General features: G+C 44.1%; 1 protein-coding gene across 12 annotated transcripts in view; it reads right to left on the reverse strand.

The window, feature by feature from the left end:
• The window catches only part of FOXN3 (forkhead box N3), a 407,295-nt gene that overhangs the window by 111,717 nt on the left and 269,259 nt on the right, over positions 1-26,319 (reverse strand). For all 12 annotated transcript variants that reach the window (XM_089908097.1, XM_089908098.1, XM_089908095.1 and 9 more), the window contains one exon: positions 10,833-10,897. In XM_089908097.1, coding sequence (XP_089764223.1) covers positions 10,833-10,897 — 65 coding nt within the window. The remainder of the gene's footprint in view (positions 1-10,832; positions 10,898-26,319) is intronic.

Raw genomic sequence — 26,319 nt, forward strand, 5'->3', positions numbered from 1 at the left:
CCCCAAGGAAACTTCTTTTTCTGTGTCATATTTCTGCAAGATCTTAGTCACGCAAAAGCGTCCGTGAGAACAGCTGGTGAGGGCTCAAGTTCTCCTCCTCCTGTGCATATCTTGTAGACATTTGCCTTCATGTAGCAGGAGCTTCAGAGAAGCTGAAAACAGTCTTAAACATTCCTGAAGATATAACATCAGTTCAACTGGGCAAGGATTTTTTTTTTTTATGTTGTTGTCTGGGGGTGGAAGGAATTGAAAACCTTAGGAAATCGCAGAAATGCTATCATAAACATAATGAATCCTATTTACTGAACGCAATAATCACCAGGCACTGTGCCAGCCCTGTACATACACTATTGTAATTCTCACAAAATCCCATGAAGCATTACTATCTGTCTTACTGGCTGGAAAGGCTCGAACAATCGGATAAGCTGCTTGAAATCACGCAGCTGGTAGACGGCAGAGGTCGGCCTTTGTACCCAAGACTGGCCAGCTCCAAGCTCCATACTCTTCTCTCCCAGTCATGCTGCCTCCCCCCGAGGGAAAGTAGTGGCCATGGCAGCTACACCTGGAGCACCTACTAAGTGCCAGGGACAATACACAGATTGTCATCTAATCTTCACATATAATTATACTCATCTTGCAAGACTGGTATTTTTGCATTTTACAGCAGTTCAAAGAAGTTTACATAACTTTCCCAAAGTCAGACAGCAATTAGGCAGCAAGGCAGGGAATGGATCCAGGTAGGCCTGAATTGAAAACTGAGGTCTTTTATCCTCATACCATCTTTTGTGGGATGGAAACACCGGAGGAAGAGGGGCAGGGGGTTGGCAGGGGAGTCACATCTACACACACACACACACACACACACACACACACACACACAGCCATACACTCCTGACCTATACATGCACTGCAGCCAGTACTACCCAGGAGTTCTGAGCCACACCTTTTGGTCGTCAAGGGAACCAAACAAGAACACAAACTTGACCTCTTGCAGTTTACAGGTGGATGCTTTTAAGTTCACTTTTGAAACTGTAGTGTGAACATTTCCCTTAGTCTACTCTAAAAAATTCTTCTTCATGGCAAGCCTCTTGGCAATTGTATTGAAATATTTCTAAACTTCCATCCACGCACGGTTAAACAGGACTTCAAGGGGGCTGACTTTTTCAATTGTATTTTAAGATTGAGCACTTTGATAAAAGCAGGCTCTGCAGTACAATACGATCCAAAGTTGTCTAATCTTTTTATTTTATCATCTATATGATACAATTTAATAGACAAGGAAAACATTTTTAAATGCTCCAAAAACTAAACCATAAGGAAATATTCCTGTTGCTGAGTTGTAATCCGTGTAAAACTATCTTTATCTCTCTATTTCCTAGTATAAAATTCAGATACACTCAAATAAAATATTCATTCTGTTAAGAATTATGCCCTCTCATTGCATTAATCTTTGAATGACTAATTTCAGGATTTCCCTTTCTCTTTCCTCAGCCTTTAAAATATCTTAAAGTTAGCTGTTTACAATAGTCATGTGAGGGGACAAAAGAAGAAAGGAAGCCTCTTAACTACTCAAACAAAAGAAGACGAGCATTCACTTCCATCTTTTTGTCTCATCGTTATAAATTGCTTTTAAGCATTATAACTGGATTCTCCCCAGCCCCAGTCTGCAAAACACAGCAGACTGTCTGTCTAAACACCTAAAGTGCAAAGCTGTTTAGAAATACTGATGCCATTTTGAGCCAGAGATGAGTGTGAGTCCAGGTTTCTGATCCTGGCTCTGTGACCTTGAGCAGCACAGTTGCTCCAGGCCTTATTTTTCCCATCTGCAAAACGGGAGTAATAATACCTAAGGCATAAAGCTAATATAGGAATAGTGTAAAGAATATATACAGCCAGACACAAAAGGTCACTTACTGTCTGATTCCATTTATGTGAAACGTCCAGAACAGGCAGGTCCATAGAGACAGAAGATTAGCGGTCGTGCCCCGAAGGCCCTAGTGCCTCTTCAATCATCAGAGCCCACAGGTGGCTCTTCTTCAGCCCCATCCATCCCCCCCCACGCCCCCACTGGCTTCTCTGCAGAGTGGATGCTCTTGCCCAGTCCCCTCTCTCTGAAACTCTTTCCCTTCATTTCAGTGATTTCCTCCAGTTTCTGATTAAGCGGCTTCTTTGATGTCATGGTTGCTTGCTGTCAGCTGCACTCCTCTTTCTATCACAAATCTAGGTCTTCAAGATGGAGCTTTTCCCTCTTTTTCATTCTATAACCCCCTGAAAATCTCATCTAGGCTCGTAACTTCCACGGTCATTTCTGGATTGACAACTTCTAAAACTCCCTCTCCGGCCCTGCCCCCCATCTCCTAAACTCCTGCCCCAGTTTCCACCTTCCTCTGGAAACAGCAGAACCAGCTTGCACCCACCCACCAGGCAGGGGCCTGGCCCAGAGGAAGTGCTCAATGCCAGGTCCCTGGTAAAGCCGGCAGCTCCTGCTGGCTTCCCTATTTCTGTCTGCAGGGCTGGGTACAACACTGGATTTTCATGAAAAGGGTTTCTATGGACAATGGTACAGAGACTGGCTGAAATTAAAGTCAGAGAGGAAAACACAGGCTATCTGGCTGGTGGAGAGTCCATGTCAGGCTGCAGACACTGGGAAGTTGGGGCAAATCTGGAGTCCCAAGAGACAGTGAAGGGCTTCCCTGGTGGCACAGTGGGTAAGAATCTGCCCGCCAATGCAGGGGACACAGGTTCGAGCCCTGGTCTGGGAAGATCCCACATGCCGCGGAGCAACTAAGCCCGTGCGTCACAACTACTGAGCCTGCGCTCTAGAGCCTGTGAGCCACAACTACTGAAGCCCACATGCCACAACTACTGAAGCCCACGCGCCTAGAGCCTGTGCTCCGCAACAAAAGAAGGCATCGTGATGAGAAGCCTGCACACCGCAATGAAGAGTAGCCCCCGCTCGCCACAACTAGAGAAAGCCCACACACAGCAACGAAGACCCAACACAGCGAAAAATAAATAAATTAATAATAATAAATTAAGCGGGGAAAAAAGACAGTGAAGGTCAGAATTCTGTCAAAGGCTTCTTTTAAAATTGCATTTCCTGAGTCAGACAAAGACAAATACTGTATGGTATTACTTACATGTGAAATCTAAAAAATACAACCAGCTAGTGAATATAACAAAAAAGAAGCAGACTCAGATGTAGAGAGCAAACCAATGGTTACCAGTGGGGAGAGGAAAGGCGGGAGGGGATTAAGAGGTATAAACTATTAGGTACAAAATAAACTACAAGAATATACTGTATAGCACAGGGAATACAGCCAATGCTTTATAATAACTATAAACGGAGTATAAGCTTTAAATATCGTGAAGCACTATACGGTACATAATATTGTACAACAACTACACTTCAATAAAAAAAAACGATGGGGGTAAAAATAAAATAAAACTGCATTTCCTTACAGTTTTTAAGTAACTTAAGAGCATGTTCTCAGTGACCACACAGAACTTAAGTGATGAGAAGAACAGAGCAGCAGCCCTTTAACTTCACCTGATGGTAAACAAAAACAGGCAGGTGACTTTACTAACTTTATTACATAAATATCTTTACAAATAACTCAGGGCAGAACAATAAGACAAACAGGCCAAGAGATAAGAGCTCCTCCGAAAAACCAAAGGGCTTCTGCAGGCCAAACAAAGACAGAAGGCAATTAGCACTGGGGGGGAAAGTAGAGAGGTTTTTTTCCTTTCCTTTCTCTTATTACTGTTGCTTTTTTTTTTTGAAACGGGTGTGCCTGGGGGCAAGAATCAAGAGGTTTATGCATTAGGTGGATGCCCTCTTTGCAAAATGGACAAAAGAGTCAGCTTGTGGAGCAGATTAGATGAAAGAAGCCAAAGAGCCCAGAGGCTGCAACCAAATGGGAAAGAAATGTGTAGGGGAGGGGCAGGGTAAACCCGAACAAAACCTTCAATCTGTGTCTTGATGGACAGAAAGAAGGAAGCGCCTGGACTAGAGACCCAGGCCGTGCAGACACCCTGGTTCTATCAGAAAGGAAACACTGGCAAGGATGGCAGTGTGAGTGGACATCATGCACAGGAGAGGCTTTTGGGAGACCGCTCCTTTAAGGAATTTTGGAACCTTTCACCCTGAATACACCAGGCAGGATTAACGGGCACAGAGTCAAAGGTTAACTCCACTCTTTATTAAGTGTTTGTGAGGTGCCAGGCCAGGCACTGGACTGGACAAATGTTTCCACGTTCACACCCTCCTTTAATCTCTGCAAAGATTCTGGGGAGCACAACTCATAGCCCCATTTTACAGACAACTGAAACTGAGGGCCAAGGTCAAACAGCTGGTGCCCAAAGAGAGAGGGATTTAAACCTGGGCTGATGTGGTGCTGAATCCGTGCTTTTTTGCGTGGTTATCTATGCACCTGCTGGGTATGTACAACTGTACAGCAAGGGGTATAACTCAGTCTTTGTGAGCTGGGGGAACCTCACAAGGAAGCAGTCCTATTTGAAAGGAATCCGATATAAAGAGTTGAACCCGTTGTCTTTCAGATCCACGTATAAATCCAATAGGATCCGGGGTACCCCGTCTTTTGCCCTGTTCTGAGAATCAGTAGACCCAACAAATGGACAAGGGAAATTTTAGCAGAGAAGAGAAATAACACAGGGACACCACATTCAGAGGATGTTAGCCCTGTTTTCCTAAGATTCATAGTTTTGTAAAATGTTATAATAACTAACTCTGGGAATTTAGCCTGTTCTCAGGGCTTTACTGATATGAATTCACTGAGTCCTATACGAACCCCATACGGCAAGCATGTTTATTATTATCCCCACAGAGAGGGTTAAGCCAGGTGCCCACGAGGCCAAGATGGGTCCTTTCCAACTTGTCCAAATCTGTAGTATGTTGCCTCCCTACGATCCACGAGAAAGGGTTTGTTCAAGCGTCAAGATGTAGCCAGGCAGCCATCACCCTGTTTCCTCTCCGTGGGCCATCTGCTGACACTGCTGGCTGAAGGTGGCACTCCTCCCGCTGAGCTACGCCTCGAAACCATTTTGACCCACTTTACTATATTTCATTTTTTCTTTTCTTTCTTCTTTTTTTTTGGTCGCACCACGCAGCATTCAGGATCTTCCCCGACCAAGGATCAAACCTGTGTACGTTGCAGTGGAAGCACGGAGTCTTAACCACTGGACCACCAGGAAAGTCCCCGACCCACTTTAGGAAGTTGTTAGTATGGATCATCAGAGCTGTAATCCACAGGAAACCCCTGCCACTCCTGAGGTCCGCTCCTTAATTCACAGGCAAGAACATGAAACTCTAGGGATGCCTGAGTTTTGCCCAAGGTCAGAGTTTACCAAGTGGCAGAGTTGGGACCACAGCCAGGTCCCCTCACTGGTAATCCAAGGCTCCTTTCCACGAAAACTCATTTCTGATATACTGACTACTTGCTGCTGAGCCTTTCACAGCCCCAAACACAACCAAAGGGAGGTACTGCATACATTTTACCAGAAAAAACCCACTGCGGAGCTGTGGCAGAGGGTAAGGCGTAAGGGTTGTGGAGAGTGGGCGGTACATAATAGGACTCGCAGGAAAGTAAGTGCATGAAGCCGGCCTAGAACTTGGGAAGCTGGCATTCCCCAAAGCAGGTCATCTACTGGGCATAATCAACTTCCTGCATGCTTCACACCAGTGGCGAGCACATCTGTGCGCTCGTGGGGACAACGTGCATCTGACAGCAGAAGAGCTGGTTTCCTTTCCCCTATCTGCTCTCGGGCCTGCGGCAGCTCAGTCCTGCTCTGTGCACTGAAAAGGCCTGGAAGGTCTTCTTTCCATTTCATTAGCTCATCCAGGGGGCTGTCAGAAGTGAAAAGAAACAAGCATCGCTATGCGTGTTAGGGAATTTATTTGAATTCCACCCCTGCATCCTATGGGAATAGAGTTAATAATAATTAGTGGCCCCATACAGGAGGGATAGAGAGGAGAAAAGTGGAGGGAGGGCCCGAAAGGCTGCCAGGGGGTTGGTAACTGGGCAGGTCTGCATGACCTGTGGTGGCATCAGGGCTTGAGCTGCTTTGCAAGAAGGGTTGGGACGTGTGGTCTGACCCCAGGACGGGCGGTCAGTGGTGGAGGGGGCAGGCCCTGGGCCTCCCAGGGAGGTTCCAGCCTAATCCAGTGCCTGACATACAGAGACAAAGACTAATGAAATGCTTGCAGGTGGGGCAGTGTGGGTAGGCCCAGATGGTCAGCTGGCTCAGAGCTGTAAAGGCAGCAGCTTCTCTCTGAACAAAACTCCGTGGGGAGCTCGGAGGCCTATAAAGCCTATGAAGGCCAAAGCGGGGCAGACATGGCGGATTGGATGGGCGGCAGCTCGTAGCAACTCTTAGTAGAAGAAATGATGCGAGCAAGAGCAGCGATGCCATGTGCGGCTGTGGGATGCACCCTCCAGGGGGCAGACACTGAAGGGTCAGACCAGAGGTGAGGAATGTCTTTAATTAGGAATCACTGACTCATTAAAATAATTCATCCAAGGGTGATGTTTAAATAAAGTAACCTAATTTTAAGTTTGATGGGTGAAGGGAATATGTGTGTCTATGTGGCAGAAGGAGAGGGGGGAGTTTGGGGCCAGGGAGGGAGTTTGGAAGAAAACTTACAATAGTTTACTCTTTTTTTTTTTTTTTTTTTGCGGTACGCGGGCCTCTCACTGTTGTGGTCTCTCCCGTTGTGGAGCACAGGCTCTGGACGCACAGGCTCAGCGGCCATGGCTCACGGGCCCAGCCGCTCCGCGGCATGTGGGATCTTCCCGGACCGGGGCACGAACTCGCGTCCCCTGCATCGGCAGGCGGACTCTCAACCACTGCGCCACCAGGGAAGCCCAGTTTACTCTTTTAATTAAGAAAATAAGAGATATTATAACCTAAGAAATTTTAAAATGTACTTCACAAGGACAGTCTACTCAATACTCTGTAATGGCCTATATGGGAAAAGAATCTACAAAAGAGTGGCTATGTGTATATGTATAACTGATTCACTTTGCTGTACACCTGAAACTTACACGACATTGTAAATCAACTATACTCTAGTAAAAATCAAAAAAAAAAAGATGGTTAAAAAAATGTATTTCACACACAGAGACTGTCACTAAGACACACAGAGACAGGCAGAGGAGACAGTTGGGGACACCTGTCAGCTGGCCACCCCTGAGGCCTCTGAATAAGCCACACTCATCTGTTGGGCCCCATCCTGGGTCCCCTTTTAACTAAGGGTTTGTCCCCTTCTGGCAATCAGCTAGGTTACTATTGTACAAGATCTGAAGTGCTCTCTACCCACTGAAACTGCTAACATACTAAAATGTCTCTAGCAGCCTAAATGGCATTTAAAATAAAATAAATACTGTGAATTGATGAAATGACCAATTATGTTAAGTACCCATGCCTGGTGTAATCCAAACCAAATCTTACCCCATTATCCTCAAAACTGCAAGATGATTCAGCAGGCCCTCTTGCCAGTGAATCTGCAAGAACCGAAACACAGGGGCCGCCCTCAACAGGACCCTGAGTGCTTCCAGTTAATTCTTGCAATTGGTTTTACGCTGGAAAAAAATAACTATACTACCTCTCTGCTCAACAGCTTATAAAGCAAACAACTATTAGACAATACACATCGGTTCCCCACTGTACCAATTAGGTCATTCTGTTCCACTGATTTCAGGTTTTACCTTCCATTACTTCCTCTTTGGAAATCTCAGCTTTCTTCTGAAAAACATCTTGGAGTGCGTGATGATGTCATTATTCCAAAGTGCCCGCAAAGCCCTCATTTCTGCATCCACCCCATAGAGTCCCCATCGCTCTCTCTACCTGTGGTCCTCTCGTGCCCATGTGCTCTGGTTGTTTCCCTCCTGGCATCACCCTCATCTATTTACTTTTTAAGGCCTTGTACAAGTGTCAACTCTCCCAAGAAGTGACAGGTCCATGTTCCCTCCCTCCTGTCAAAAACAAGGCTCTGTCCTCGAAGCAATGGGGCACATCTGCTCACTTTGCTGCTTTTGGGTTCTTTTAGTCTCAACCCGTAGGATGACTTCACAGAGCAGGTTCTCCCCGGCCCCGTGCAGTCCGGTTTCGCCAGTTCTGCTTGTGGTCAGGGCCCACGGTCACAGCTGGGCTTTGCTGGCCGGTTGCTGGGTCCCTGTGTCACCCTGTGTGACCAAGCTTCACCTACTACCCTGCTTCTAGGAACTGGGTTTTTTAGGGGATCCTCCTGGCCTGCAATCCCAATCCTTGTGGCTGGAACCTATTAACAGAGTTCTTTCCTAGTCTGATTATCTAGACAAACATCCTCCTGCTTGCTTTAGACATAAAGAAAAAATGCGGACATACATTGAAAACACAAAGTATAAAGGTGAGAAAGTGAGCATAAATCAGCTACATTTTCTTCTACTTGATTCTAAACTAAACCTTCCTCTGCCATGACTGGGCAGCTCCATTCTTTCTATGCCAGTATCTTTACTGTAAAACTTTTGTTCGTGGGCATCAGCAACTTCTTGATAAGCCAGTACTGCCCGCCAGAGAAACACAAGAATATGACACAAATGAACTTATCTATGAAACAGAAGCAGACTCACAGACATAGAGAACAGACGGTGGTTGCCAAGGGGGAGGAGGGGTGGGAGGGGGATGGAATGGGAGTTTGGGATTAGCAGAGGCAAACCATTATATATCGAATGGATATACAGCAAGGTCCTATTGTATAGCACAGGGAACTGAATTCAATATCCTGTGATAAACTATAATGGAAAAGAATATAAAAAAGATATATATATATATATAAAACTGAATCACTCTGCTGTATAGCAGAAACTAACACAACATTGTAAATCAACTATACATCAATAAAATAAAGTTAAAAAAATAATAATTCAGAAGAACACGCACAGAGTTTAAAAAACCTTATTACAATGTAAGTGTCTTGTGAACGCTCTATACAGATACAGCAAATGAAGAAACACAACAGGAAAAAAAACATTAGCAAATCCCCACCCACACTCCAGAATTCTCACCACGATACTTCTGATTTTCGCATGTACATAAAAAGTAAATGGGATGTATTGAACTGGATGTGGATTCAAGAAGCATCTGAAATCTGTAATAATTTAATTCTCAATGCCTAGAGTAATTAGGAGAATGTTTAACCCTATGTGGAAAAGAAAAAAGGTCTACCACCCATGAGACAGAATCTCACGGTGAAATCACTCAATTTCATAAACCTTATCAATTCTTCCCTCATGCTTCTGTCCTGCAGAAATAACCCAAAACTAACATGCTTAGAGCAAATCTTCCCTAATGTGGAACTTAATGAATAAAAATCCTATAAGAAAATGCTCTAAGTAAATAAAACTCCTTTTGTGAAAATAATCCAACCAGGAATGATATTCATATCATTGCTACAGATCTAGAGGAAAAATAAGGATGCACGTAACTTTGAAATCCACTTGAAAAAACCCAAAGGCTCCTCATAATAGGTCTCCATTTACACTTTCTGAAGGGAGAACAGAATAGATTTTTTTAAAATTATGTATTAATTTTTGAGAGTGGAGGGAGTTCCCTTTTTTTCTTAAATATTTAGGATATTTATGATGGTCATTAAAATTAGGATTGATCAGACCTGCCTACCTAAATTTCACCTGGACCAAGCAAAGATGTAAAGAAATTCTGAAGTTCCCGATTTCACAGGCTATTAAAAAGACAACATACAATTGTATGGCCTTGAAAACAACAGCACAAATGTGATGACATCTCTCACAATTGTTTGAGCTACTCTGGAAACCTGAAGATAAATGCCTCTTTTCTTAGCTACATATATATCACACACATGGCTGGCCCTGGGCGTGTAACTTTTAGGGAAAAGAGGCGTAACAGCTCTAAACCAACCAAGATGCACTGAAACTCCTCACCCTAAGCCCAGTACAGTTTCAAAGCTCTTGGCAAAACCAAATCCATCTGCTTTGGGCCAGTTGTGCCACTCTGACACCCAGCCAATCGAGAGAGGCTAATGAGGAAGGGAAGTCAGAAGACACTTGGGGGCCAGCCAATTCCAGCTGATCTGCAGAGCAGACATCTCCCCAAAGTACTTTCTCAAAGTAGTCAGCGTGCATCTCATTGCTATTTTTAGCTCTGTGTTCTTCTTCGACTTTGGCCATTTTCAAAGAAACTTGACAGCAAAAGTAGAGATGAAAGGCGGTTTGAATTCCTTGAGTGCATTGGACAGGAAGTCGCGCAAGACAGCTGAGGATGGACTGGACAGCAGAAAGAATGTCCCCCTGCAAATGACGCCTGCAGGGATGAGGGAGGGTGTCTGAACTCTGAGTCTCAGAACAAACCACAGTCACCCTTCCAGGCACACATGGACGTCAGGGCACAGCAAGCAACAAGTGGATCTCCACGATGACCCAAGTGCCAAAACACCCCCAACATTCCTCACAGCCCAAGCACTGGAAATCCGTGATAGGGTTTGATTTTACCAGCCCAATCTATGCTATCGTTGCATCCTAACTGCCACATAATTCCAATTTCACCGAAGCAAGCCGACCACTTCTGGAATCTGACCAGTGACAACAGACCAAAGAAGCCGTCTTATCTCAGATTAACAATTCATATCAACCAGGAGACGTCAGTAGGAAGAAATAAAGAGAACTGGACAAACAGAGCCATCCCACAGCAGTCACAGAGTGCCCGCTCTGCAGCAGACAGAACTCTCCCGACAGACACCAGGAGCGAAGGAGTTGTGTGGGGATGGGGGAGGGGGAGGGGGGCTGTCAGAGACCTACCTTGTAGAAGGGCTCCATTTCTCTTGAAGAAGGTGCTGCCCGGCCAGAGGGGTGGACCTGATGTGCTAAAACAGAATAGAAACCAGCGTGAGGGCGAGCTTGTCTACACTCACTCAGTAGCACTCAGAAAACAACCCTTCCTCCAAACACATCCTTCAAAACGGCCTCAGAACACTTTCCCAATTATGCATTATTTACACCCTCTGAAAATGTATCTTTAAAAACCGTTAGTCTTGTTCTATGATGAATGGGCTTCATATTTCAACGTGCATAACCCGTCCATGTGGGTATTCAGGTTACTGTCCTAACGCTGCTCCCTCTTGGGCACTGAAATCATTTGCAGGTAAACAAAATGGCCACATCAGACGCTCACCATCATAGCTTATAACTTTTGCTAATTTCTTCATAATTTTATCACTTTATGAGGCAAAGAACTCCCATCCATGTCTTCTGAGATCAGCAGGTTTTTCACCGCTTCCTAGTGCCACCTGCCCATTATAAATGCGAGCTTGCCTCTCTTGGCTTTTCTACCACCAAATTCTTATTATACAGATATGACCTTGATCGACTCCCTCCCTCCCCTGTCTTCTTGTTTCACATCCCGTTTTCAATTCCTTGGCTTAAAATGTTGCACCCCATATCCCATAAAACACTTCGCAGATATGTTACCACTCACAGTCCTGTAACAGGAGAGGCAAGAAAAGACGAAAGATTAATGTATCACAATGACACTTTACTACATTTATAGACAAGCATTTTCACTGTTTTAAGACACCCAGTGAAAAACTTTATAACCAAGCCGGTCTTGGAGTAGAAAGGAGGTGATTCTAAATCAAGGATTGGTTTAGATTAATGTTAGAAAGCACTTAGTCAAAATTGTTCCTACAGCCAGCCCAACAGGCAGTATAAATTACTTTCTCCAAGACAGAATGTGGCAAATGATACCGGTTAATGCATCATCAATCACCTTCAGCGTTAAAAAAAATTAAAAAGTTGGTCTAAATAATAAGTTTGTAAGTTTGGCAAACACGGACACACACACACACAGAATAAGAAATCTGAAGGACTACCCGATGAATGTTTCTAGAGTCAATCAGGGTCTCTAGTGATGCAGGGGAACAATACTGTTAACAAGAAGGAGAAATGCCAGTGACACATTCTGTTGACCAACATTTTGTCCCCAGAGGTACAAAGAGCACACCAGGTATGGGGACATGTTACATGGCTGGTGAGGAGTAGAGAAGGAGGAAGAAAAGTGCTACAGCACACAAATACATCAAAATAATGTCGAACGTGTCAGAAAACACACAGTATGAACCCTGATGTAAATGATAAAACTTTTGTTTTATTGTGGTTCGGATCCGCTCTACTCAGAGTAAGTGAGGATGATGCATCTCAGCTACAGCTTTTCCTGCAGCCCTGATTCTCAGCTCTGGCTGCTGTGGCCTCTGAGTGGCCAGGAGTTGCGCAGGACAGCAGGAGATCTGGCCGGGGTCTCAGGGCTGCAGGATGATGGCAGCAAGCTGAGTTCTCTTCTGTATGATTCCTGTCCTATTCCGATTTGAGGCTGTTAAAGCTCAAAGTTGCATGAAGAATAATGTGCATTAAAATGCTTAAGATTATCTTTTAACAACCCCAGCCGGCTCCTGGGATCTCACCATCTGATTTTTATAAGAAAGCAGGAAATAGCCAGGTGGCTGTGGCCAACACTGAATCGCCTGATTTCTAAAGATATTTAAAAACTCAGGAGTTCACGATAGAGGAGTTGGCGCTTCTGGAGAATTCGATAATTGACTATTACTGCAGGACGCTGAATATCTAGCTTACTTCCCTCCAAATCTCCTCTTTATTCTGACCTTGATTTGCGTGGAACCTGAGTAGACGCCAGGGATGGAGTAAACGTGGGGAACGGTAGATCCAGTGGTGTAGATAAGGAAAATTCTCTGTATGATAGAAATCTACTTCAAGATTTCTACAACATCCTTTGAATGTACCTCAGTCACCGATCGCTATTCCGGTCGCTCTGCCGTGCTGCCGATGTAATCTACACTCTCACAGTGGAGACAGATCTGGACTGGCCCACCTGCCCGTTCTGATGTAGCCCCTGTTGTGACTGATGCATTCATCTGTGGGCTCGACTCCTGCCATGCTAATTGCAAAACTTTTGAGCTCACTGGCCCCATATTCTACACGCTTCTTTGGTATGGTCCCTCCAAGTGACATCTTCTAACTGTTAGGAGATTCAAGGGTTTATTAAGAGCTTGTTGAAAACTGTGCTTGGACATGGAGAGAAAAATTAGAAGCCATATTTTATGGCCTCTAGGAGCTTACTGTCATACTTAGCTAGCTCCAACCTCTTGTGACTCTATCTAAAGAGACTAGAAATGCTGTGGAAAGGCCAACGGTTACGGCCCTAGGGGCTACAGGTTGGGGGAGAGAGCAAACTGATTTTTTTCCTCCATCTGGAGACATCCCTGGCTCACCGGGCTTTAAAGCTCAAAGTTAGCTTTTAAAAAGTATATAAAATTACTTAAAAATGTATAGCAACCACAGTAATTCAGAGAAGCTAGTGGTCGAGATCTTTGTGGGAGTATCTCAGGCCGCTCTGGAAACCACTCATGTGTGTGGCAAATCAAGGAAGGGAGGGTGGGTGGCCTGTGCAGAGGAGGACGGGGGACTCTCCACACTCAAGTCACCTAAACGCCAGTGAACTTGTAAATAGTCACTGCCATGGGAAGTGGCCACTAGGGCCCCCTTCAACCTACCAGAGTGGGTTTTAATCACGTTACAATGGTGCTCACATTGCTTGAAGACAGGATACCAAATTACCATGTACAGAGCACAGTGGTCAACACTTTTCCGTGGGATCCTCCGATCCCATGAGAGGGCAAGGCAGAACCCACTGTCCCCATTCTTCAGGTGATGGAGGGACTTGTCCAAGTCATCACATGGCTGGTCAGTGATCAGCCCAAGACCAGCCCACTGTACCACAAAGACACACGTCAACGGCCCCGATTTCATTTCTCATCGTCCAGCTTTCTCTTCCAGTCTTTCGGCACCAAACCCTTAGCTATCCTCCTCCATGGAAGAAGGCTGTGGACGGTATTTCACTAGGAATCTCTCCAAGACAAAATCCCAGGCTAGAAAAAGCAATCAGCCTCACCAGATGGCGAAAGACAGACACGTGGGCTCATATTAGCAGAAACAATACAACGCTGGCGCCACAACTGTCTCACTTCAGTAACGCTCTAACAAAATCTCATGACCTTCGGCACCAGAAGCCAAACGCACGTGTGGCAAAGGAAGTCGAGCAACAGGTTGAGAGGGCCTGGCCTGCCAGCAAAGGCAGTTTGTCAACTGGCATTTGAGAACATTGATCCAGCTGATCATTAAGACCAGAGCTGAGCCAGCAAATCCCAAGGGAAGTGCCCTACCATCCCACCAGCACCTGCCAGAGACTCAGAGCTCTGTCTCTCCCTGGGCCTCACAGACTCAGCTGCAGTTCTTCCAGTTCCCAAGGCGACACTGTAGGTCAACAGGTCGTCCGGCCCTAAGGTGGCTCTTGGCATAATGATGCCATCTGTCATGCGACGCCCATGAGCTGTCATCATTGTCAAAACCGGATGAACTCTAACCAAGACCCTGGGAGGTTCTGGCAAGATCCACACCTGTTTTCACCAGCCTGGACTTTCTGTGAGTCTAAGAAAAGAGAATTAGGAAAAGTACTTCTTTTCTAAGTACTTTTTAAAAAGTACTTTTTGCCTAAGAACCCGGCTGCCAAATGTGAACCGGTTGATCTGAAAGAGAGAACAGGGTACTGCAACACGGATGAACCCCGAGGACATCCTGCTAAGTGAAATACACAAGTCACAAAAGGACAAATTTCAAGTTCATAGAGACAGAGTAGAAGGGGAGTTCCCAGAGGCTGGAGGGAGGGGGGAGTAGGGAGTTGTTTTGTGGGTACAGAGCTGCAGTTGTGTAAGTTGAAAAGAGTTATGGGGGTTGGTTACCCAATAATGTGAATGTACTTAACACTATTGAACTGTACACTTAAACGGCTAAGACGGTATATTTTATGTTATGTGTATTTTACTACCACAACAAAAAATTTTTACTGTAAAATGATAGAGGGAGAGAGAGAGAGAGAGAAAAAGAATGAATACAGGAAGGACCCCGGAAGAAGTGAATCAAAGTCTAAAGAGTTTTGGGCAGTGAAAGATCAACCTACATGCTGTGTTTCTGAAGGTTCCCTGCAGTTAGCATCTCTGCCAGAGTGGCCCAAAGTACACTAAACAACAGAAAGGGATGTGGTGAGACCAGCCTATCCTAACCTGGTCCTTACAAAGAGGCCAGAGCTTGCCTGGTAGTCTTCAGGCAGCTGAGCAGATCTCTGACATATTCTTAGCAGTAGAAACAATGCGAAGGCAGTCCCCTTGGATGTGTGAAATCTACCATCAGACTGTGTTTCTCCAGGAATAAAACAGTCAAAGCAGTTGTAATGAAGGGGGAAATTCCTGAAAAAATACTTGGAATTCTACTGTTAATTCTAACTGTGGATTGATCAACAGAATGTCATAGAAAAACAAATACGACCTACACCACATACTAACACAGACACGCTGGGTGAAAGATGCCAGTCTTGAAGTTTGGAATGCAGGAATCAGATGTGTGTGAGATGGTCTCAAGTTTCACAAAACACCCTTCATAATTTGAGACGCATCACTAAAGAGTCCAGTTGAAAGTTCAGAAATCTCAGGGACTTTTGCAACCTTCCATACAAAACCGGACTATGCTGACATTCAAAGGGATCTCAGTGGCCACCTGGCTCCATCCGAGCTGTGGTGGGGACAGCACAAGATTTGGACTCAAGGAATTTGTCTGTTGAAAACACAAGCTGAGGGCTTCCCTGGAGGCGCAGTGGTTGAGAGTCCGCCTGCTGATGCAGGGGACGCGGGTTCGTGCCCCGGTCCGGGAAGATCCCACATGCCGCGGAGCAGCTGGGGCCGTGAGCCATGGCCACTGAGCCTGTGCGTCCGGAGCCTGTGCTCCGCAACGGGAGAGGCCACAACAGTGAGAGGCCCGCGTACCGCAAAAAAAAAAAAAAAAAAAAAAACACAAGCTGAAAACAGGTCTCAATTCCACTCCTACAAACAGGGAGCAGTTACAGCATGTAGTGCTGGAGAATTAAATGAGATGATGCATGTACAAAGGACACTCTGTGAACTGCAAATATCCCAGTAGTTGTCTTGATTATAAGAAAACTGCAGTTCAGAGAAGTTAAATGATGTGCTCGGTGCCAACACTTCCTCCTACATCCTGTGGACTCTCCCAGTTAGGCTCTTGGCTTCACTTCTGTGACGAAGAGCTAACCACACCTTCATCTTCCTCTTCCCCTTAAGGATGCTTTGAGATCATCTCATTTGCAAACGTTCCTCCACCTGAAGTAGCAATGAACACTTTCTAAAAATCAATAGGCTGGAAGAAGCAGCTTCACGGATGCCACCTACTCCAAAGAAAGCTAAAAAAAAAAGACAGCTCTGCCCAGAATCCTGCATAGATCCAAACTATTAAGTACAGCTGCCCACAGTGACCTTTCAGGGTCAGGCAATCAAGAGGTAGAAGAGACCAGGTGGAAACATATCAGGACTGGCCAATTTTCAGAGGCTGACAATTATTGGGAAGGCATTACTGGAGTGATCAGACAATAACCAGCAAGGACCACAAAAGCCACAACAGAGAGTGTGGCAAGATCTCTCTGAAGGCAAAACTCAGATCCTGGTAAGAAATGGAATGGCTTTGTCACCTTCGCCAATGTTAAGACTGGAGAACTGGGATATTGGGATTGACGTATATACACTAATATGTATAAAATGGATAACTAATAAGAACCTGCTGTATAAAAAAATAAAGTTAAATTTAAAAGGTTTTTAAAAAGACTGGAGACTCATCCTGTCTCCAACTGGATCAACCTGCAAAGCATTCCTGTGTGGCCATCACAGCCAAGGGTATGCTAGCCTGCAGTGGATGGGGGGGAACGGCTGTGAGACTCGGACAGGGATGGCTGCTCTGGAGCAAGATCTACTGTGCGATTTTAAATACATCAATAATGTTCCAGGAAGTATGCTATGAAGTTTAGGGTTTCCCTCCTCAGACACGTTTGAGATGTGCTGCTGACCTGTGACAGGGTTTCTCAACCTTGGCACTGCTGACCTTTGGGGCTGGATCATCTTTATGGTGGGGGCCGTCCCGTGGGTGCTAGGGTGTTCGGCAGCCTCCCTGGCCTCTACCCACTAGATCCCAGCACCAACCCTCCCCAGTTGTAACAAATAAAAATGTCTCCAGAAACAACCATGTGTCCTCTGGGAGATAAAATGGCCCCCAGCCAAGAACCATTACCTGATGGTCAGCAACCCGACTAAGCTGCCCTCACTCTCCTCTCCACTCGCCAAGTCCCAACACCCCCTCCCCGCTCCATACCTCATCAGGCAAAAACGTCACCTCCTCTTTTTCTTTTCTAAAACCAAAGCCATTCCTCACAAGCTCACTCACCCTCCGTTACTTCTACCCGTGTCTGCACCTTCTGCTTTGCCAAAGCAACACCCCTATTGCCCTCTTTTCCTCTGGCATCTTTCCTCCTGCCATTATCCCTTGTCTCCCCTTGCCTCCCCCTTCCAGGACTTCTTAGCTGACCCATCATCCAACATCACCTAGTGTCCAGATCCTCCTCTTGGCCCCCATGACCCTGCCACGCACTAACCAAGCCCAGGAGCTGGGCGACAGTGCCCGACCTCCGCTCTTCTGTGTCATGGTGTCCCCGGACTGCCTGCGATCCCCTCACGTCTGGGTCATCAGAGGCCCCCAAGTCACCCTGCCATTCAGGGCTAAGGGCCTTGATGGCTCTACAGCCCCTCTCCCCTGCCCACTCCATGCCTGCCCACATGCACGCACATGAGAGGCTTACTTTATTATTATTTTTTTCTAATTACATATACTCTCTATCACTTTTGACATTATCTCTTTAAAACCCTTTCCAAGTTTAGCCTCACAACACTCACCTAGCCTGGCTCTCCTCCTCCCACTCTCCTTTCTATGAAATCTGCTAGCTCTCTGTCCAGCCTTACCCCCATAATGATGGGTATTCCTAGAGTTTTAGCCCTCTCTTCTTCTCTAGTCATTCTCCTTTGTTAGGAGAGTTCATAAACTCCTGGGAAATCTGGCTTTTCCAATTCTGTATCTCGAGCTGATCTTGCCTCCAGACTCTGGAATGTATTTCTGGCTGCATCCCCCCGGGCCACATCGATTCAAATGAGGGAGCCAGTTTCAGGGCTCTGTTTCCCCTGCTGGTCCCCATGGGCACTTTCCACACTGCCCGGGATTTCTCAGTGTCTCTATTGGTTCTCTAGGGCTGTCATAACAAAGTACCGCAGATAAGTATCTTAAAACAATAGAAATTTCTTCTCTCCCAGTTGTGGAGGTTAGGAGTCCAAAGTCAAGGATGGTTCCTTCTAAGGGCTGTAAGTGAGAATCTGTTCTAGGTCGCTCCCCTAGCTTCTGGTGGTTGCAGGCAATCCTTGGCCTTCCTTGGCTTATATACGCATCACCCTGTCTCTGCCTTCATGTTTATACGGCATTCTCCCTGTGTGTGCTTTCTGTGTTCAAACTCCTCCTTTTGATATTGGCTTAGGGGTCCACCCTACTGCAGTATGACCTCATCTTCACTAACAACTGCAATGACCATATTTCCAAATGAGATCATATTCTGGAGTGCTGGGTGTTAGGACCTAACATCAATATATGAAGTTTTGGAGGGGACAACTCAGCCCACCACAGTGTCTATTACTGTCTCCCTTTACACGCGGTGCACTCACACTCCCTGACACGCTGAGACATCTGAGTCTGTCTTCTCCTAAATCCCTACCACCTACGGCAATGCTTGGAACTTGGCTGCTACCTGTCAATGCTTGTTGAAAGAACACAAGTTACCAATTAATTTAACTCACCATTCCTCAAAAAAAGAAAAAAAATGACTCAGCTTTTGGTGATTGCCTGTAAAATGTTCAAGTTAAAAATTCTGGTGCTCATGGAACATTCTACAGGATAGACATATCCTGGGTCACAAATCAAGCCTTGGTAAATTAAAGAAAACTGAAATCTTATCAAGTGTCTTTTCCGACCATAACGCTCTTAAGACTAGATATCAATTACAGGAAAAAATCTTTATAAGATACAAACACATGGAAGCTAACAATACACTACTTAATAACAAAGAGATCATTGAGGCAATCAAAAAATACCTAGAAACAAATAATAATGAAAACACAACGACCCAAAGCCTATGGGCTGCAGCAAAAGCAGTTGTAAGAGGGAAGTATATAGCCATACAATCCTACCTCAAGAAACAAGAAACATCTCAAATAAACAATCTAACCTTACACCTAAAGCAAATAGAGAAGGAAGAACCAAAAAAACCCACAGTTAGTAGAAAGAAAGAAATCATAAAGATCAGAGCAGAAATAAATGAAAAAGAAATGAAGGAAACGATAGCAAAGATCAATAAAACTAAAAGCTGGTTCTTTGAGAATATAAACAAAATTGATAAACATTAGCCAGACTCATCAGGAAAAAAGGGAGAAGACTCAAATCAACAGAATTATAAATGAAAAAGGAGAAGTAACAACTGACACTGCAGAAATAGAAAGGATCATGAGAGATTACTACAAGAAACTATATGCCAATAAAATGGACAACCTGGAGGAAATCGGCAAATTCTTAGAAAAGCACAACCTTTCGAGACTGAACCAGGAAGAAATAGAAAATATAAACAGACCAATCACAAGCACTGAAATTGAGACTGTGATAAAAAATCTTCCAACAAGGGCTTCCCTGGTGGCGCAGTGGTTGAGAGTCCGCCTGCCGATGCAGGGGACACGGGTTCGTGCCCCGGTCCGGGAAGATCCCACATGCCGCGGAGCGGCTGGGCCCGTGAGCCATGGCCGCTGAGCCTGCGCGTCCGGAGCCTGTGCTCCGCAACGGGAGAGGCCACAAGAGTGAGAGGCCCGCGTACCGCAAAAAAAAAAAAATCTTCCAACAAACAAAAAGCCTGGCTTCCCAGGTGACTTCTATCAAACATTTAGAGAAGAGCTAACACCTATGCTTCTCAAACTCTTCCAAAATATAGCAGAGGGAGAAACACTCCGAAACTCATTCTACGAGACCTCCATCACCCTGATACCAAAACCAGACAAAGATGTCACAAAGAAAGAAAACTACAGGCCAATATCACTGATGAACATAGATGCAAAAATACTAGCAAACAGAATCCAACAGCACATTAAAAGGATCATACACCATTATCAAGGGGTGTTTATCCCAGGAATGCAAGAACTCTTCAAATATGCAAATCAATCAATATGATACACCCTATTAACAAACTGAAGGAAAAAAACATATGATCATCTCAATAGATGCAGAAGAAGCTTTCGACAAAATTCAACACCCATTCATGATAAAAACCCTCCAGAAAGCAGGCATAGAGGGAACTTACCTCAACATAATAAAGGCCATATACGACAAACCCACAGCCAACATCGTTCTCAATGGTGAAAAACTGAAACCATTTCCACTAAGATCAGGAACAAGGCAAAGTTGCCCACTCTCACCACTATTATTCAACACAGTTTTGGAAGTTTTAGCCACAGCAATCAGAGAAGAAAAAGAAATAAAAGGAATCCAAATCGGAAAAGAAGAAGTAAAGCTGTCATTGTTTGCTGATGTCATGATTCTATACATAGAGAATCCTAAAGACTCTACCAGAAAACTACGACAGCTAATCAATGAATTTGGTAAAGTAGCAGGATACAAAATTAATGCACAGAAATCTCTTGCATTCCTATACACTAATGATGAAAAATCTGAAAGCGAAATTAAGGAAACACTCCCATTTACCATTGCAACAAAAAGAATAAGATACCTAGGAATAAACCTACCTAGGAGACAAAAGACCTGTATGCAGAACACTATAAGACAGTGATGAAAGAAATTAAAGATGGTACAAACAGATGGAGAGATATACCATGTTCTTGGATTGGAAGAATCAACATTGTGAAAATTTCACAATTTGTGTGGAAACACAAAAGACCCTGAATCGCCAAAGCAATCTTGAGAAAGAAAAATGGAGCTGGAGGAATCAGGCTCCCTGACTTCAGAGTATACTACAAAGCTACAGTAATCAAGACAGTATGGTACTGGCATAAAAACACAAATCTAGATCAATGGAACAGGATAGAAAGCCCAGAGATAAGCCCACGCACATATGGTCACCTTATCTTTGATAAAGGAGGCAAGAATATACAATGGAGAAAAGACAGCCTCTTCAATAAGTGGTGCTGGGAAAACTGGACAGCTACATGTAAAAGAATGAAATTAGAACACTCCCTAACACCATACACAAAAATAAACTCAAAATGGATTAAAGGCCTAAATGTAAGGCCAGACGTTATAAAACTCTTAGAGGAAAACACAGGCAGAACACTCTATGACATAAATCACAGCAAGATACTTTTTGACCCACCTCCTAGAGAAATGGAAATAAAAACAAAAATAAACAAATGGGACCTAATGAAACTTCAAAGCTTTTGCATAGCAAAGGAAACCATAAAAAAGACGAGAAGACAGCCCTCAGAATGGGAGAAAATATTTGCAAATGAAGCAAGTGACAAAGGATTAACCTCCAAAATTTACAAGCAGCTCATGGAACTCAATCCCAAAAAAACAAACAACCCAATCCAAAAATGGGCAGAAGACCTAAATCGACCTTTCTCCAAAGACATACAGATTGCCAACAAACACATGAAAGAATGCTCAACGTCACTAATCATTAGAGAAATACAAATCAAAACTACAATGATGTATCACCTCACACCAGTCAGAATGGTCATCATCAAAAAATCTACAAACAATAAATGCTGGAGAGGGTGTGGAGAAAAGGGAACCCTCTTGCACTGTTGGTGGGAATGTAAATTGATACAGCCACTATGGAGAACAGTATGGAGGTTCCTTAAAAAACTAAAAACAGAACTATCATACGACCCAGCAATCCCACTACTGGGCATATACCCTGAGAAAACCATAATTCAAGAAGAGTCATGTACCACATTGTTCACTGCAGCTCTATTTACCATAGCCAGGACATGGAAGCAACCTAAGTGTCCATCGACAGATGAATGGATAAAGAAGATGTGGCACATATATACAATGGAATATTAGTCACAAAAAGAAATGAAATTGAGTTATTTGTAGTGAGGTGGATGGACCTAGGGTCTGTCATACAGAGTGAAGTAAGTCAGAAGGAGAAAAACAAATACTGTATGCTAACAAATATATATGGAATCTTAAAAAAAAAAAAGTTCTGAAGAACCTAGGGGCAGGACAGGAATAAAACGCAGACGTAGACAATGGACTTGAGGACACGGGGGGGGGGGAGGGTAAGCTGGGACAAAGTGAGAGAGTGGCATGGACATATATACACTACCAAACGTAAAATAGATAGCTAGTGGGAAGCAGCCGCATAGCACAGGGAGATCAGCACGGTGCTTTGTGACCACCTAGAGGGGTGGGATAGGGAGGGTGGGAGGGAGACGCAAGAGGGAGGAGATATGGGGATATATGTAGATGTATAGCTGATTCACTTTGTTATAAAGCAAAACTAACACACCATTGCAAAGCAATTATACTCCAATTAAGATGTTAAAAAAAAAAAATCTGGGATCTCAACCAAGGTTCTCTCCTGAACCCCCATCTGCTGTCATCCATTACTGCCAACCACTTCTTTCAAAAGACTCTTGCAGTTTCCCTTCCTTTGTGTTTCTACTCTACTGTGTCAACTCATATGCAGATGTTCCCACTAGCATCCTAACAGGTCTGCCCATCTCCAGTCTTTCCCCCAACCCCAGTTCTCCCTGCCTAATACCTTTACAGTCTTCTCAGAGCACAGTATCTTCCTGAGCTCTCCCCTTGGTTTGCAAACTGTTCCCCAGGGAACCCCCAGGGGGTGCCTATAGTGCTGCCAGTGGTGGGCGTGGGGGACGGGTGTCTAGGTGAGGTCCTGCACCAATGTCAACAAAGCATCTCATACTATGTATAAAATAGGTAACTAATGAGAACCTACTGTATAGCACAGGGAACTCTACTCAGTGCTCTGTGGTGACCTAAATGGGAAGGAAATCCAGAAAAGAGGGGATATATATGTATACGTACAGCTGATTCACTTTGCTGTACAGTAGAAACTAACACAACACTGTAAAGCAACTGTACTCCAATAAAAATTAATTTAAAAAAAAAAGCATCTCATTTTTCATGTGTCTGACATGTTGAGTTTCCACATAATTTTTCATTTGAAGAGCTTGATGGTTATAAAAGTGGGTGAAAACCAGTAGCTTATAGGGCAGAGTTAAGTCCAATAGGTTCTCTGCCCCAAGAGGCCTTTCTATTCCTTCTCAAACGTTCCCCCTGATCCCCAACATACCACCTGAGGCAGGTCTCCAGAACACACTCGTACCCCATATATTTCTATGACCCATTCAAGCCAACTTGAAACAGGAGGGAAGGGGGCAGGGCACAACCTTTAAAAGAATGACACAGCCATTGAGGACACAACATCAACTGGTTAGAACCAACTAGGTCCAAGATGGTAGAAGATTCGACTTCCAGTGGACCTTGAGCCTCATTATATGCTCATTGGAATACATCAGCATATGCTAACTGACACACCCACCAGTGCCATGACAGTTCTGAGGCTAACCATAAAAGGTCAAAAAGTGGGCCGTGGTACAATTCCTGGAAATCTCCACCCCTTCTCCACAATATGCATAGTTGGAACAATCCTCCCACTCATTAGCCTATGAAATTACCCAGCCCGTAAAAACGAACCGCCCCATATTTCGGGGCCTCTCGCCTTCTGAGACGGCCCACACTCTGTCTACGGAATGTGTTTCTCTCTAAATAAGTCCACTTCTTACCTATCACTTTATTTCTCACTGAATTCCTTCTGTGAGGGGACATAAAAGAACCTGAGCTTCATTAAGTCCGGAGACCAGGTGTGTGATCTCAATTAAAAGACACTGGGTTCAAGTGCCAATCTGGGTTGTGTGGTTTCAGATTCTGTTCCCCTCTGCTGAAATGCCCTGCTCCCATGTTCTCTTTGCCTATTCAACTCCCATCCATCCTTCATGGTTCAACTCAAATCCCAGATCTTTTTCTGGTCACTCCTACACTGGAACCTCTCCCCACTCTGAATTTGGTAATTCCTGTATAGTACAGTCTATTTGGTAATTCCTGTATAGTACAGTCTATTTGGTAATTCCTGTATAGGACAATTTGGCAGCTGATCGTACTATGTGATATTTCCTGATCTGATGTCTTACACCTTTAATTCACTTTCCATAGGTGTGTGTCTTACCTTTCCAAAGGGCAGAAACCCCATGTAGGCAGAGACTAAAGGTGACTCCCCTCCCAGAATTTAGCCAAGTTCACTGTACACAAAAATTGTTGCCATTATTCTACTAAGTGATGATGTAAAGTAGCAGAAGTGCTACCTGCATATCATAAACAGAATTATTTCACACAGTAGGATTTCTAAAAAATTCTCTTAGTAGACATAATTCTCTTACAAAGGAACTAGCCTATATAGTAAGTAACATTCCTTCTTCCACTATCATCTCAGATAAAAACTTAAAAATCTTTAAAAATGGAAACAAAATTACAAATCTCATCTTTGATGGTAAGTAATACGTGAGGTAATTTGGATTACTCTTTTCTGTGATTTTTTGATTACGTAGGAATATATAAATAACTAGATAAGTACATGTATATTTTTGATAATATGGAATGCATGTTTGAGTATACCGAAGAAATTCTGCCTGAAGCCTGGGCTACAATTTTAGATGCATACAGCTCATGATACATCTTATGAACAGATGCAAAGGTGTTTATCATTATCTTTGTGCTACACAGTTTCTAATTTTACATATGAAAACCAAGGCATCATTCAGCATAAAGTACATTATTTGCATGATATATTTGCATTTGTAAAACACCCACATTTACTTTTACTGCTTAATGGGCCTGGTTAAAATGGGCCACTCTATATAAATGGAGCACACTGGTTCCCAACTCAATGGTGCTGATAAGAAAACGACTCCTTTTAGATGCAAATGAACCTACTAATCACAATTAAAATGGTGGAGTTGAGGAAAGCTGAGCAGCTGTTCCAAGAGCTACAAGTCTAGGGCCAGTTTGGTTCCAGCTTAATCTCGGGAGCAGCCTGGGACTCCCCAGCGGACAACTGCCCAGGGGCCAATGGGATAAACTTAGCTTTTTCAAAGGTGGTTGGAAGAGGTTAGAGGTAGCTCCCGAATCTGGGCTGACTGTGCAACTGTGGTCATCCGTCCAGTTCAAAGGACATAAGTGGTGCAGAAGGGAGGAGGATTGCATTTGTAAGACTCACAGAGGAAAGGCAAGACACAAAAAATTAAGTAACTGAGGCATCCCTTTGAAACGGTGTAGTCGCTATGGAAAACAGTGTGGTGGTTCCTCAAACAATTACACATAGAATTACCACAGGATCCAGTCCACTTCTGGGACTATACTCAAAAGAACTGAAAGCAGGAACTCAAAGAGTTGCTTGTACCCCCATGTTCACAGCAGCCTTATTCACAACAGGTAAAGAGCGGAAGCGACCAGAGTGTCCATCGATGCATGAATGGATAAAGAGTACCTGGTAAATACATACAATGGAATATTATTCAGTCTTAAAAGAAGAAAGAAATTCCAACACATACTATAACACAGATGAACCTTGAGGACATTATGCTAAGTGAAATAAGCCTGTCACAAAAAGACAAGTACTCCATGATTCTGCTTATATAAGGTACCTAGAGTAGTCAAATTCATGAAAGGCAGAAAATAGAATGGTGGTTGCCAGGGTCTGCGGGGAGGAGGGAATGGGGCGTTGTTGTTCAATGGTTACAGAGTTTCAGTTTTGCAAGATGAAGTTAGTTCTGAAGATGGATGGTGGGGACGATTGCACCACAGTGTGAATGTACTCAATGCCACTGAACTGTACGCTTAAAAATAGTTAAGATGATAAATTAATATTATGTGGATTTTACTATAACTAATGAGAACCTACTATATATAGCACAGGGAACTCTATTCAATGCTCTGTGGTGACCTAAATGGGAAGGAAATCCAAAGAAGAGGGTATATATGTATACGTATAACTGATTCACTTTGCTGTACAGTAGAAACTAACACAACATTGTAAAGCAACTATACTCTAATAAAAATTTTAAAAAATAAAAACAAATAGTAGCTAACTAGCTAGCTAGATAAGTAAATAAATATGCAGCTATTCCCTAATGGCCAGCCAGACACTCACGTAGGGCAGGTGGAGCTTCTGCTCCAGCAATAAGAGCTGGGTTGCCCACCT

Source organism: Delphinapterus leucas, chromosome 2 (assembly GCF_059928025.1).
Source record: "Delphinapterus leucas isolate spDelLeu-1000000601 "Yukka" chromosome 2, BTC_Dleu_Yukka2, whole genome shotgun sequence".
NCBI lineage: Eukaryota > Metazoa > Chordata > Mammalia > Artiodactyla > Monodontidae > Delphinapterus > Delphinapterus leucas.